Genomic DNA, 15,508 nt, shown 5'->3' on the forward strand with positions numbered 1-15,508 from the left:
GGTCTACATAGTAAGTTGCATCCCAACCAGGGATACAGAGTGTTTCAAAGAAAACAAACAAACATAAAAAAGGAAAGTGAGGAAACAAAGGACCCCCACCGCCTGGCAGGACGAGATAGAGACAGCTAGCTCTTTATTTCAGGATCCCAGCAGCAGCCAGCCTCTGGCTTCCCTCCCCTTGATAGCCACCACCACAAAGACTGGGCCCCTCTCTTCAAGTCCTGCAGTTTCCTCTCCACTCTGTGTCCTTTCCCACTTCCTGTGGTTCTCTTTTCTGCCTCTCTCTGCCTCCTAGGAGACCTCTCCCACACTCCAGAAGATTGTGTGATTAGTGTGACCATTTCCATACAATGAGAAGGCTCTGTTGGGTAGTACTCCCTCTCTTCTAGGCCTCTTCACTGCCTGGATCCTCTGAGCCGTGACCAGGATAAAACCAACTAAAGCAATGAGAGGACCCAAAATATCACGAATGTTGTCTTGGTAAAAGGTCAAATTCCGAGACTGTTTATCACACTGGCCTTAGAAGGCTCTGTTTAACTGGGGCGTTTGTATCTCCTGGATTTATTCTTTTGCTCAGCAGAATCTTGTGTCCTCTTGATCTTCAGATACAGTTCAAATTTCATCACACCCTTCAAGCCTGTTTAACAAAGTAAGGTTTGGCTGAGCCTCGACAGCTAGAATTTACTGTATGTGGACCTTGTACCAGGCATCTCATTTGCTGTGTCTCAATCCCAGGCGAGCCCTTTCAGGGAATTGTCAGTGGCTTCACCTTATGCACAGGGTCTAGTTTAGACAGCTCACATCACATGAACCCGTGGGTCATGACCCTTTCACAGGGGTCATCTAAGACTATCTGCATATCCAATATTCACGTGACGATTTATAGCCAAGTTACAGTTATGAAGTAGAAACGAAAATAATGTTATGGCTAGGGATCTCCACAACATGAGGAAATGAGGAACTGTATTCAAGAATCAGGAAGGCTGAGAACCACTGCTGTATAGGAATTCAGTGAGGACAGGGGAGAGATTTTCTTAGCAATTTTATTTTTATTTTAACGTTTTCCACTTAGTATCTAATTCCAACTCTCCAGGATTCTAAGCGCACTCATGACACACATGTTGATAAACACATCAGTAATTTGCCCGAGACCATATACCTAACAAACAACAGAGGTGACAGACGTTCTAGATTTTTCCTACTCAAAAACCTATTTTCATGGGACCCCTTATTTCCTTTCCTGCCTTCATACTTCTCAAAACCCAAGCTTCCCAGCCTTCATTAATCTCACTTAACAGAGCGCTAAACCCTTTAAAGTAAAACTATCGCAGATTTATTCTCCCGCTGGAGCCTCCCTTGACAAGCCAACACACAGAGGGGGCACCCTCCAAACAGTCTTAACACTTCTGTGATGGCCTCTTTGACAGTCTTTTCAGCTGCGTTCGTGGTTCACATAGTTCATGAATAATGAAGAAAGCCAGGAACGAATGGCCAAGCCCCATCATGACTTTGCAGACCTGCGGATACTCATCCCCCTACCATGGCCCTCTTGTGTTTTGATTCTCACTGGGTTGAGAGCAAGTTCTTTTTGAGGGCCCAAGCTGCGCGAGTTGTCCTAGGAGAGGGGGCCTCTTGTGTACTATCCAACAACAATGTTCAAGAACTCAAAAACGCAGAGACTCGGGTTTCCAGGGACTCAGAGCACAGAGCTCCGGTCCTCACAGGCCAGCTTCGGCACCATGTGCTGGTGAAAACAGGCTTACACCCTCAGCTTCCCCCACTTCCCACTTCAGAGCTGTCAGAGCTCTTCTGATAAAAAAAGGAACTCAGGATCTGTAGGCTCACAAACTGCACAAGGGAAATCTTAGAGAGGGTGTGAGGAGTGAGGCCCAGAAACCCCTCCTGGTTTGCATGAGAAAAGACCAACAGTAAGAGCTAGGGGGAGCTTGGCTTCTAGCCAAGGGAAACTCCAGCTCCTCATAGAAGGAGGAGGAACAGGGCCTAACTGTAACTCTCTGTGAGACAGCGGGGTGAGGTGGGCCTGGAACCCCCCATCTACCCCAAATGTGAGAACCACTGTGTCAGCATCATGCCTTCAGGGTCAGTATGTCCTGCTTGCTCAGTCAGTCCCTGACTCGCTTGGCTCTGGGCTCTGTGCTGAAAATGTCTGAGGTTTTCTGAGCTCCCAGCGCTTCAGAGAAGGAGCCACAAAAAGTGTTTGCGGGTGGACCCATGTGGATCTCCCTTTAACTCACATCCTGCACACAGTTACCTTCGTAGGCAACGCCACGCCCAGGTAGGTGTGCGAGCACTGAGGTGATTGCAACGTAGAAACAAAAGCAGAGCCATAGGGCTCCTTAGCATCGACTTTGAGAAAAATGCAACCATACCCAGAGGAGGAAGTTAAGTCTGAAGGAACTAAGTCCTGTGCTGTCTTTCAGGTTCTACATCGAGAGCATATCCTTTCTGAAGGATAAGAACACGGTGGAACTGTTTTTCTTGAACGCAAAGGCCTGTGTACACAAGGTAAGGCGCTTGTTTGTGTTCGCGGAATATTTTCCCAGTGACTTCCACACGGTCTTGTTGGCCTTTTTACATCCAAACTAAAGAAAGAATGTAGTCTCTCTTCTGTGATCCACTCCGCAACTTCCCCTCCCCGGCCTTCTGCTCCCCAGCCTACCCCTTCCCAGATCACCCCTTCCTAACCCCTTTTCACCTGCCGAAGGGTGAACTGATGGTCACACCTATGCTTAGTCACTGCTTCAAAGGTAGCCGAAGCTCCACATGGAATGACGGAGAAAGAAAGAACGATGGGTTGATCGTGGGCAGCCTCTTCATTTTAACATTTACCATAATTCAAAACAAACACAGTCCCAGTTCCTGCTCCACCTGCCAGTCCCTAGTGCCTCTCCCACCTTAGTTCCAAGGAAACGGAACTGGCGGCTCAGCACCAGAGGGCTTTCAGCAGACCGGTTCTTTTTACGCATGGGTCAGTGGGGATTGCTCTTGTTCCTTTTATTTCTATCCATCAAGGACAGGTCGCTTTGATAAAATTCAGTAGACATGCATTTTAGGGGGGAAAAAACGATGCAGATTGAGGTGATGCAGTCAAGTTAAACTGCCTGCCCAAAGTTGGGTTTGTTTGGCTCCGCTTTTGAATGGTATGGGTATGGGCCTGGGGGCCTGGGTGCTTGCTTGGGTTTTTGAGGCAGCCTTGCAAAGCACAGGCTCTTTGTCTTTGTTTGTATTGTGTGCGTTGAGGTGTAGGGTTGTACACACCACAGCACAGCACACATATGGAGGTCAGAGGGCAACTTTCAGGTGTGGAGTCTGTTCTCGCCCTTTTTACATGAATCAGGGATAAAACTCAAGGTCCTCAGACTATCCTGAGCCCTCTCTCTGGCCCTCATGAACTGGGGCATATGTTTGGTTTACATATGCTGTGTTTAATTACAGGGCTGGGTATAAGTCTGTCACCTTCTTATTTATTTTGACTTTTTTGCTGTCTTCTTTTGAATGTGTGTGTGAGAGAGAGAGAGAAAGAGAGAGGGAGAGAGAGAGAGAGAGAGAGAGAGAGAGAGAGAGAGAGAGAGAGAGAGAGAGAGAGAGAGGTTTGTCTATATATGTGTGAGTGATGGCTCATGCCTGTCACAGCACATATGCTAACATCAGAGGACAACCTTGGGTACCGATGCTTCCCTTTCGCCTTGCTTGAGACCGTGTTCACTATCCTGTGTCTGCCAGGCATTCTCGTCCTTCAGTCTTCAGTCTCCAGGTACTCTCTCCCGTCTTCTAGGAGAGCTGGGATTACACACATGACTGTGCCTGACTTTCTGTGAGTTCTGAGGCTCAGCGCTTGCATGGCAAGGGATTTACAGTCTCCCCAGACTTTGATTGAGTGTTTTATTATTTCATTTTTACCCCCTTAATTGAATTGACTCTGAGTCTTGGTTTTGCTGTATTCATAATTGCTTTAGTTTACAGTATACATTTCACACAGTGTAAGACCCTCCTATCTCCCAGTGTAGGGGTTTTCATCATGCCTCACTTTCGGCTGCTGTGGACACACTAGGGACAACACTACTTTCTGTGAACTTTTGATCACCGTTAAAAGACATAAACATGCTATTATAAAAACATACTTGCCAAGTGGTAGTGGCATAACCTTTAATCCCAGCACTCTGAAGGCAGAGGCAGGCAGATCTCTGTGAGTTCAAGGTCAGTCTGGTCTACAAGAGCTAGTTCCAGGATAGGTTCCAAAGCTACAGGGAAACCCTGTCTTGAAAAAACAAACAAAAAAAACATACTTATCAGTGCAGCCCCATTTCTGATTGTCTTCATTCTTCTCTGCCTGACTTAGTTTTTCCTCTTCCTGAAATACACTGGGTAACTTTCCCTTCAGTGTGAGAACCTGCTGTCTATTCATTTCCTTAGCTATTTTTCTGAAAACGCTGTCCTTTGTCTTCAGGGCTTTTTGTTTGCTTTCTTGGTTGGTTGGTTTTTGGTTTTTTGGACAGGGTTTCTCTGTGTAACCCTGGCTGTCCTGGAACTCACTCTATAGATCAGGCTGGCCTCGAATTCTGAGATCTGCCTACCTTCACCTCCCGAGCACAAAGATGAAACGCGTGTGCCACCACCTCCCATGTGTCTTCAGTTTCCGAAAGCTAGTTCATAGGATCTAAAGGTGTGTGTTGGCAGTTTCTCACTTCTATGATGGCAGAGATTTGTTTGGATTTCGCTTGTGTCGCTGCTGAGGAGCCACTGTCACGCCATTCTCTGTGGTTCAGGGTGCAACGTGTCTGTTTTCTCTTGCTGCTTCTCCATGCTTCCAGTTCGGGCAGTTTGACTGTGACATACCTTTATACAACTCTTAGTGTTCCTTGTGACTTAAAGTGTGTTGGGCTTTTAGGTTTATGGTTTATATTAAATTTAGAAAGAGGTGTATATGGGGGGGGCAGAATATTTGTGTGTGTTTAGGTGTGTCTTGGTCATATATGTGCTGGTGCTAGTGTGTGTGTATACACGCTCATGTGGAGATCAGAGGTCAACTTTGGATCTTTCTTTGGGAACCATCTCCCTTGTATTTTGAGACACAGTTCCTCATTAGGACCTAGAACTCACCAATTTGGTTGAGGTGGGTGACCAATAATCTCATTGTGACCTCTTTTTTTATGTGACTCCAGATATCTAGGTATATAAAATAGGTATAGAGATTATTAATATCAAATCATATGGAATTTTATTTTAAAACATTTTTTGGTATACACATTTTTTTAAAGATTAAAGTGAATTTGCATATTAATGAGATGGATATGTTTATTTCTACATACAGATCTCTTGGCTGAGTATTAGACACTGCAGGAAATAGGGAGTCTCAACATTTTTCATAGTCGATTAATATTATGATTTTGTAAGTGTCAGGACTGAGAGCACTGTTTCACACAGCTATAAAATGCAAACGGCAGAAGTGTGCTTCAGGGCCATTGGGGAAATTGTCGGAAATTGGTCTTAATCCCAAGTACAGATCCACTAAACTACTTTTGATGAAACTCAAGCCAGCAACTCATATAGCAGCTATTAAAATCAAGTGTCTAACACAATGCAAAGATGCACTAATTTGATACTTCCATACTGAGGAATCATGATAGGGAAATATTAGAAGGCTTTGTTCTTCATAATGAAATTATTCTGTTTCAGTAAGAGGAGACAAGTTTGCACACAGTAAAAACTCTGCAGTTCCCAGTGCTCCCTTGTTAACTGTGGGTTATCAACTTTGAGGCATTGTTAGCTGGTGTATTGTTATGTAGGGTGTGCACAGCACAAAGTGTGCTTGTCCTGTGTCCAGAACGGAGCCTGCAGTGATGTGGGGTGACGTCACACAGGCGAGCGCCTCCTGAAACATCAGCTTTCTTACGGATGCGATTCTGAACCAGGCTTTGGTTGTGGCACATTTAGAAAACTCTTACTGTTGACAGATTTTTTTTTCAGACCACATAATCAGTCATGTTACCCCACACGGTGTTGGGGTTACAACCTCAGGAGCAGGTTTGGGCCATGAGAAGTGATTCTGAAGCTTAAGTTGTTTGGGATATTTTGTTTAGTTTTGTTTGAGTATTTTGTTGTTGTCTGTTTTGCTGGTGTGTGCATGTGTGTGTCCATGTAGGGTGGTGGTGGGGGCTGTGTGTGTGTGCGTGTGTGTGTGTGTATGTGTGTGTGTGGTGTGCTCTTACGTAGTTTCTGTTGCTGAATCTTCAGTTCCACCCTTCTTTTGCAACCTAACCTCCATTAAGCACACCTGGTGTGTTCAAGTGTTTATTGTTAAAAGGACTTTTTAGAAACATGTTTTACAGGTCATATGTGACTACTTAACTTGGACTGTATAAACTGTAATTGTAATAACTGTTTTCATATCCTTCACTGCTTAGTCTCATAGATGCCTCAGTTCTGGGCGGCTTTAATTGATTTCATTTTCTGACCATGTTTGCCATCCTGCTAATGAGTGGTTGCATATTAAATGTTCATGGCTTTAAAGAAATTTAAATTTTTTTATTGATTTTTATTGAGCTCTACATTTCTCTCTATTCCCCTCCCTGTCTCTCCCCTCCAGCCCTCTCTAAGGTCTCCATGCTCCCAATTTACTCAGGAGATCTTGTCTTTTTCTACTTCTCATGTAGATTAGACCTATGTATGTCTCTCTTAGGATCCTCATTGTTGTCTAGGTTCTCTGGGATTGTGATTTGTGGGCTAGTGTTCTTTGCTTTATGTTTAAAAACCACTTATGAGTGAGTACATGTGATAATTGTCTTTCTGGGTCTGGATTACCTCACTCAAAATGATGTTTTCTAGCTCCATCCATTTGCCGGCAAAATTCAAAATGTTATTTTTTTCTGCTGTGTAGTACTCCATTGTGTAAATGTACCACATTTTCCTTATCCATTCTTCAGTCGAGGAACATTTAGGTTGTTTCCAGGTTCTGGATATGATAAACAATGCTGCTATGAACATAGTTGGGCACATGTTCTTGTGACACAATTGAGCATCCTTTGGATATATACCCAAAAGTGGTATTACTGAGTCTTGAGGAGGTTGTTTCCTAATTTTCTGAGAAATCACCATACTGACATCCAAAGGGGCTGTACAAGCTTGTACTCCCTCCAGCAATGCAGGAGTGTTCCCTTTTCCCCACAACCTCTCCAGCATAAGTTATCATCAGTGTTTTTAATCTTGGCCATTCTTATAGGTGTAAGATGGAATCTCAGAGTTTTCAGAGAGGCTAGAATACATGCTGTAAGTTTAGAAACAGGATCTCACTCTATACAGCCCAGACTCATCTCAAAGGCACAGCAATCTACCTTCCTCCGTCTCCCAAATGCTGAGATTGCAAACACGTGTCACCATACCCAGGTAGAATTTTACTGTTTTTACAAAACATTATACTGACTGTTATATATGTATGTATGTGTTGACTGAGTTTTCTGTCCTGCCCGGTTCCACAATCATTAAGTCCCAAAGAAATCACACAGAGGTCTACATTAGTTATAAACTGATTGGCCCATTAGCTCAGGCTTCTTATTAACTCTTATAACTTATATTAGCCCATTATTCTTATCTGTGTTAGCCACATGGCTCAGTACCTTTTACAGTGAGGCAGTCACATCTTGCTTCTTCTGTGGTCGGGTCAGGACTGGAGAGGAATGGGCTTCCTCCTTCCCAGAATTCTCCTGTTCTCATTGACCCACTTCTACTTCCTGTCTGGTTGTCCCACATATACTTCCTGCCTTGCTACTGGCCAATCAACGTTTACTTAAAGTATAATTGACAGAATACAGACCATGGTCCCACACTATGTATGTGAGGCTATTGTCCAGATAATTGTTTTTTAAATCAAGAAATTTAGAGTGGATATTGTCTATTTTATTAGCATGCAGGCCCCTACCAGTCAAAAGGGAAGTTACAGAATGAAGTGAATGTTCACAGAATGGAGCAGCTGTCTGTCAGTCCAGCTTGAAGTAATTTCTTAAAGTGTCTGATTATTTAAGGACATTCAACATAAAGAACATCAACCAAACAATGGCGATAGAAGTAAGTGAGTTAAGTGAGTGTTATGAGCACCTAGCCCCAGCTGAGGGTCATGTGTAGGCGGCTTTAGTGAGTGGCAAAGGTGAGTCAGTGATGTTGACAGCTCTTGTGCATTGGGGCTCGCTGCTAAATCTAAGCGCGAGCCAGCTCCCTTCCACAGTGTATAGGAAGGAATGTGCTCAGCCACTCTCCCACCCCTACACAGACATCGTGGCCAAAGAGCTTCCCTTAGCTGGTTGTTTTCCTTCCACAGAGGACACAATGAGCCGGAAGAGAGAGTTCTGATTTGCAAATACAAAGTCACACTGTTGACATACATCATTAGAAAAAATATGACTCTAAGATTTAATACAGTAGCTGGAGCTCTGCATGCTGATATAAAAATCTGTTTGGAGTCACAAGATTCAGCTTCAGTAATATGTCATTTGAAATGCTGGGTAGCTCACGGTGGTTTTGTAAATATCATTGCCTGTATGCATTGTGAATATGCCATCGGTGACCTTTAACTGTGTTGAAAGAAATAACTCATTTCTGGAGTATCCAGGAGAGTCTGGGAACGAGATAAGGATTTTTCATTCTTGTTTACCGGGAAGCATTGTCACGTATGCACAATTGAACACAGCTTGGGCATTCGGTGATGGATTGTAACTATTCAGTAACTAAATACAAAGAGTTAGTGGTCAACAGTTCTTACTTCCTTAGCGGTCAAGAAAGGACAAAGGTGGCCGGGCGGTGGTGGCTCATGCCTTTAATCCTAGCACTCAGGAGGCAGAAGCACATGGATCTTTGTGAAGTTGAGGCCAGCCTGGTCTACAGAGCTAGTTCTAGGACAGCTAGGGCTGATGAACAGAGAAACTTTGTCATGAAAAAAAAAAGAAGAAAGAAAGAAAGAAAGAAAGAAAGAAAGAAAGAAAGAAAGAAAGAGGAAGGAGGGAGGGAGGGAGGGAGGGAGGGAGGGAGGGAGGGAGGGAGGGAGGGAGGGAGGGAAGAATGAAAGAACAAAGGTGACCAGATATGTTGGTATGTGCCTGTTACCATAGTACTTGGGACAAGGAAGCTTGAGGCTCTAATCCATCCTGAGTTCAAGGCCAGACTGGGCTACATGAAACTCTATCTCAGAAAAGATATAAACAAAAACGTAGAATTTTCCAGAGGGAAAAAGATACATGACAGTATCTAGCCATGTACTTTTACCATAACCTACACTTTGTAGGGATTGTTGATAACAGTTATCTATGCTATAGTCAGTGTTAATTATAGTCATCTTGAAAGGATGAATGAGATAGATTCCTTCTGCTCTCACACTCTTTGGAGAAGCTTCTTTGTGTGGTAGGCAGTCGTTAATTGCCAAGCCACACAGCTAACTGATCAAAGTGCTGAGAGTAAGTGACTATTGATGTTCAGCCCTACATGAGACATCTATATCAGCTACAAGAAAGAGGAGGGAACAGCACAGCGGAAGGACAGAGAGTGCAGGAGCTGGAGGATGGGGGGAGTGTCGTGAAATGCCACCTTCTGGACAGGACATGGCCATGGTCATCGTACTCACAAACTCCTGAAGCTATGGTCCCTTAAGTAAGGTGAGGAGGTCAGTGGATCAGCCAGCAGCCTCGTAGGAAGCACTAATTGGGTTTAGTGGATTTTAGAAAGAAAGGGAACGGGCCTGAAGATGGAAGAGAGATGTGTTGAAGAGTGTCTGGGGAAATGAAAGGGGTAGTTGAGTATGGAATGATCTAGATACATTATATACATATGTACAATTGCCAAAAAATAAAAGTCGTCTGCTTTTTCTCCTTCTCCTCTTTTTTCGGACTTTTGAGACAGCATTTTACTATATAGCCCTGGCTGGCCTGGAATTTGCTATGTACACCAGGCTGGCCTTAAATTCACCACTCCCAGCCCCCAAAATTATTCCTGTTAAAAAAATTAATGACAATAGTTTTGTAAAGAGAACATTTTATGTCCAGCCTAATTTTTTTAATCAACTGCCCTTGGAATTTTCTCTAATATTTTAGGTATCAATTAAAGATCAGTTGTCACCTTATAGAAACCTAGCTGTGGGCTTAGGATAAGTAGCTCAGTTGATTGACTGCTTGCCTAGCATGCACAGGGCCTTAGGTTCAACACTCTGCACTGCAGAAAAACCAGGCCTGGGAGCACAGGAATCTGAATGCCTCTCTGGGGAAGTGGAGGCAGGAGGATTGGAAATTCAAGGCCATGCTCAGCTATATCATAAATTTGAGATTAATTTAGGATACCTGAGATCCTATCGCAAAACAAAAGGACATGAGAACTATTGGTTGTTTATTTGAGACAAGGTCTAATTATGTAGCCCAGGCTGGCCTCCCATTTATAATCCTGCCTCAGTCTCCCAAGTGCTAGGATTATGTGTGTGCCAGCACAGTCAGAAGCAAGAAAGTTCTTTAGACTTCCGTTTTGAAGCGCTGGTGTGCAAACCAAACTCAGCCATGGCTGGACCTGAGAGCATAGGGGAGCATGTTCCTGGCAGGCATTTATTTGGAGCCTGAGGCACTGTATTGGTTCATGGCTGGTTATCTCTAGAGATACCCAGAAGACTTCTTCATTTTTCTTCTGGTATTCTAAAGTTCAGTTTAAACGTTTAGGAAAATTAAATATCTTTCCACTGGAAAAGAAAAAGAAAGAAAATCTACCCTAGTAGTAGTTTTGACGAAGGCCCACTCCCTGTGTGGCTGTCTCATGGAATAATGCAGACGATGGGACTCTGTTTGCCGTCTATCCTCCCCACCTGCAGTTTGTGGTGTGAGAAAATATGCAAACCCTAGAGTGCTTTGTCCTTGACGTTGGCCTGTTGTCTAAGGTGAGGTTTCAGTGTGAGGGCTACCTTGTGCTAGCTGTGTGGTTTAAAGTGGTGTCCAACCTGCCCACAGAGAGCTCTCGCACGACAGCACAGTGAGGCCAGGGTAGCATCATGTGACCTGTGAATACTTCAATCCGATTTATGTCAAATAGTCATTATTACTTAAACATGGGGTGGGAGGAGAGCATTTCGATGTGTGCCTTTAATTCCTATTCTTGGGTGGCAGAGGCAGGCATAGCTCTATGAGTTCAAGGCTAACCCGGTCCATACAGAGCAAGTTCCAGGCCAACCAGGGCTACATGGTGAGACCCTGGCCCACCCCACCCTAAAAAGAAAAGGTTATTTTTGTTTACGTGTGTTCATAGGATGTGTGTATGCATGTGTTCATGTGTGAAGGCAGACATGAGTGTTAGTCCTCACTATCCATCTTGATTGAAACAAGGGCTCAGGTTGTTCATGACTTCATAAATGTTGTTGATGCCCAGTCTGTCGAGCCTGGGACCTCCAGGGAATGGTGCTGTCTGTCTCCCATCTCACCCTAGGAGTGTTGTGATTACAGACACTCCCCACCATGTCTGGTTTATCTGTGTCCTGTGGCCATCGGGCTCTCGGTGCAAGTTCTGTTAGCTGCTGAGTCATCTTCTCTCTGGCTCCCCAAAGTTCTCATTATTAACAAGTAGGCTCATGCCTTCCTGCCCCTCTCCAGCCACAGACTCAGGATGTGGAAGGCGTGAAAATTCAGCCCTGTGAGCAAGATTTTCAGTGGATCGTGTTTGTGCACGTTAAGTGTAAAGGCCCTTGGACTTTGGGTGTGTTCAACCTGTAGAATGTACAATGTGTTAAAACTGTCTCTGAGAAACGTGAGTCCAAAACAGTCACCAGAGTCTAAGAACAATCCTTTTCGAGTCTGCTCTTCAGTTTGACTTGGCAGAGTTGCTTTGAGATTTTCCTTTTAAGAATGAGTGATCTCCTTAAGGTAGATATGGTGGCTCACGCCTACACTCGCAGCTCTTTGGGAGGCTGAGATGCTGGGTAGAAGGTCAGCATGGGTTGATGCAGGGCGGAGTCTGGGCTACCGAGTGAGTTCCAGGTCAGCTTGGGATAGCGTGAGACCTTGACTTGAACATCAACAAATAAGAATGTCTGAAGTTCATTCCCTTCCCATGAGCAAAGAGCCCCTTCAGTGCCCAGGCCGTCAGGTGCTCAGAGCATGTCCTTGGATTAGATCCACACAGGAGCTCCTGAAGGAACCTTTGGATGATGTCTGAGACACAGACCAGACTTTAATGTCCTGGGATTAGTAAACAAGAAGTGTCCTTGGACTTAGGCCAGGGGCAGACCTGGCCCTTAAAAGTGTCTTCAATCACTGATCTTGAGAAATCAAGCTGTCCTTAGTAGCTTGGGATGCAGAGGTATTGTCTCCATTGCTTACAGAGTAGATTATAGCACAGTAGCCACTAAGCAGGGAACAGGTGTGATTCGAGCCGCACTTTCGATGTGAATTTATTTTTCTAGTTCTCACGCTGCCCCCATTAGGTAAGATCTCTTATCGTTCCCAGATAACGTGAGGGGATACCGAAGTACGGAAGTTACGTAATGCACACAATGTCATGTGGTTAGTGGTTGAGTAGGAAGAAGACAGAATTTGTGCATTTAGCTACTCTACGTTTGCTTCTTTGTTTCATTTAATATTTGTGTGTGTGTGTGTGTGTGCGTGTGTGTGTAGTGGGTGCGCCAATAGTGTATGTGTGGAGATCGGAGTTCCTTTTCTCCTTCCACTGTGGGTTCCAGGAATTGTACTCAGGTCACAAGATTTGCACAGCAAGTGCCTTTGCCTGATGAACCATCCTGCAAGCCCATATCCTGCCTCTCGATGGAGAATCACCTACCCCGTGAGAGTCACGTGACATCTTTATTTTGGGCTTTCTCTTTCCCTTAATTCCAAACTTTGTATATGCTCATGTTCTTAGCCCAGGGAGGTTCATAAGATACTTCTGTTCATTATGTATAAGATGGTTTCCATGGACAGGGCTTGGGGAGAAAATTCCCTCCCCCAAGAAGAACCTTCAGAAGTGCGTTAGCCCTTGTGTTGAACAGAGCCTCCAAGGCAGTGAGAAACTGCCCTTACTGATCAACCAACCCTAGGAGAGCCGGGCACCTGTCTGAGTCATCATTCAAGTGGGATCCCTTGAACCTGTTTAGCTCCCCTGGTGAGAACTCGGCCAGCACACCTCAGCTTCGAAAAACAGCCACCTGTGCCAGCTGGGGATGGTGTGGAAATGCTGAAACGGACAGGGAAGGACTGTGGGAGTTGCCAGTGTGCCAGCTGTGGGCCACAGGGAGAAACCAAAGGTAACAGGACTGCACATCCTCCCAGGCTATGGTGCCTGCAGGCTTTCTTGACAATGTTTGAAATGCAGTTATCTGCCAGACTTTTTCTCAACTACCTCTTTGTAATCATCAATGACCTGAACTCAGGCCTGGCAAACTATGATAGCATTGGCTGTCTTCTCTCTTTCTGTGTGAATAAAATGCACTGAGCCAAGGTCCTTCTCTCTCTGTAAACAACAAAACCAGACCGAAAATAAGAACGAGCAAGTCCATGGGTTGTTCTCTGGCAGTAACCAGATACGACAATGTCTTCACTCCAAAGAATCGAGAGAACAGGAATTTGCTATTGTTTGTGTGTTGAGTGCCACCTGAAAATCCAGGCCTTAAAGCTTTGTCCCCAGGATGCCACAGCTCTGAGAAATGGTGGAAGCCTTAAGTGGTGGCATCTAGTAGGAAGCCCTTAGGTCATGGGAGGCACGTTGTTGATTGGGATGCAAGGCCCCAGTCACCTCATCTCTTACTTTACTTCTTGACCAAAAAGTGAATGATTTTGATCCATCTCGCTATTTTCCTGTACTGTGCAGCTTCATCAGTGGTTCGACCATTTGTGGCCTGAAACCTTCAAAACCATGAGTCAAAATGAACCTTTTCTATCTATACATAGTATGTATGTATGTTTATATGTATGTATGTACGTTTATATGTATGTATGTATCTGTCTGTCTGTATACCTGTCTACCTACTTGTCCATCTATCTATATGTGTGTGTGTGTGTGCTTATAGAGCCCAGAAGTCAAATGTGGGTGTTGTTTCTCTGCTATCCATCTTCCTTGTTTGCTGAGACAGGGTTTCTTAGAGGTCTTGGGTTCACCACGTAGACTAGGCTGGCTGATTAGTGAGCCTCGGGAATCTCTCTCTGACTCCCCAGTGCTCATAGGGTACGAGCCATCACACTCAGCTCTTTTTATGTGAATGCTGGGGTTTGAACTTGAATCTCTATGCTTGCACTTTTGGTCAGCAAACGTCCCTTCCGACTGAGTGATCTCCTAGCCCCTTTCCTCATTGTAAGCTGAATTTTAGTTTGGGGATGGAAAGCTGGCCAACACCCAGCTCTGTTCTCCCAAGAGCTTATCATATATCAGGCACTGATAGAGCGCAGTCAATGATGGTGTATTTATTACTGCTTTAACAGACGAGGAAGTGGAGGCATGAATAGATGAGATAATTTGATAAATAGTAAATAGCCCATTAAAAGTGTGAGACTGGTTCCAGGAATCATATTGTTTATCTTTCAGTTTTCTTTCTAGCAAAACAATTACTGGACTCTATTAAGGACTAGGGCCTCTGACGAGCATTGCCTTATCATTATCTTTGCTATTATTTATACTTCCTACAGCCTAAAAATGCCATCTTCAGCGGCTTTTGTTCACTTGTATGTCTTACATAGTATTTCTTTACAGTTTCAGGGATCTTGCAGAAACTGGACTTGTCTGTGACCCACACAGTACTTGTTACTCTTTCCTTGAATAATATAAAAAAGAAACTGAAGACATTTTCTTAGTTCTGAAATATAGAATTAGGATTTTGTAATTAACACAAATACATATACACACAAATATTGTATTTCAAGTAAACAGTTAAAAAATAAAAAATAAACAAACAAAACTTTGTCTGGGGCAGTCAGAAGAAACAACAAATAAAAGCTTGCTGTGCAAGCCTGGTGACCTGAGTTCAGTCTCTGGAGCCCACATAAAGATGAAATAAAAGAATCCAATCTATGAGCCGGGCGGTGGTGGCGCATGCCTTTAATCCCAGCACTCAGGAGGCAGAGGCAGGCGGATCTCTGTGAGTTCAAGGCCAGCTTGGTCTAGAAGAGCTAGTTCCTGTCTCGAAAAAAAAAAGGATCAAATCTATAATTATCCTCTGGCCTCTCAAATGTACAGATGCATACACACCAGTTTTTAGAGTCAATTTCATGAGGGATTGGGAGGTAGTTCAATGGTAGAATACTTACATAGCATACCTAAGAACATGAGGTCAGATTCCCAACACAGTTTTTTTTTTCAAGCCCATATGAGTTTAAGACTGAGTGTTGGTCTTGGTGGCACACAGTTATGATCCTAGCACTTGGGAGATAGAGACAGGAGAATCACAGGAAATTGCAGCCAATCTTACTAGCACAGTGAGACCATTTCTCACAAAAGACACTGGAACTTGGGAGATGGCTGGCGGGATAAAGGCACCTGCTGCCAAACCTGA

The 15,508-nt window shown here is 44.2% G+C and overlaps 1 protein-coding gene across 9 annotated transcripts in view; it reads left to right on the top strand.

Annotated features, from left to right (window-relative positions):
- Positions 1 to 15,508, top strand: part of Frmd4b (FERM domain containing 4B) — a 326,048-nt gene that overhangs the window by 224,427 nt on the left and 86,113 nt on the right. For all 9 annotated transcript variants that reach the window (XM_075983380.1, XM_075983378.1, XM_075983374.1 and 6 more), the window contains one exon: positions 2,442 to 2,526. In XM_075983380.1, the coding sequence (XP_075839495.1) occupies positions 2,442 to 2,526 (85 nt within the window). The remainder of the gene's footprint in view (positions 1 to 2,441; positions 2,527 to 15,508) is intronic.

The sequence above is a fragment of the Microtus pennsylvanicus genome, chromosome 8 (assembly GCF_037038515.1).
Source record: "Microtus pennsylvanicus isolate mMicPen1 chromosome 8, mMicPen1.hap1, whole genome shotgun sequence".
In the NCBI taxonomy this organism is placed as follows: Eukaryota; Metazoa; Chordata; class Mammalia; order Rodentia; family Cricetidae; genus Microtus; species Microtus pennsylvanicus.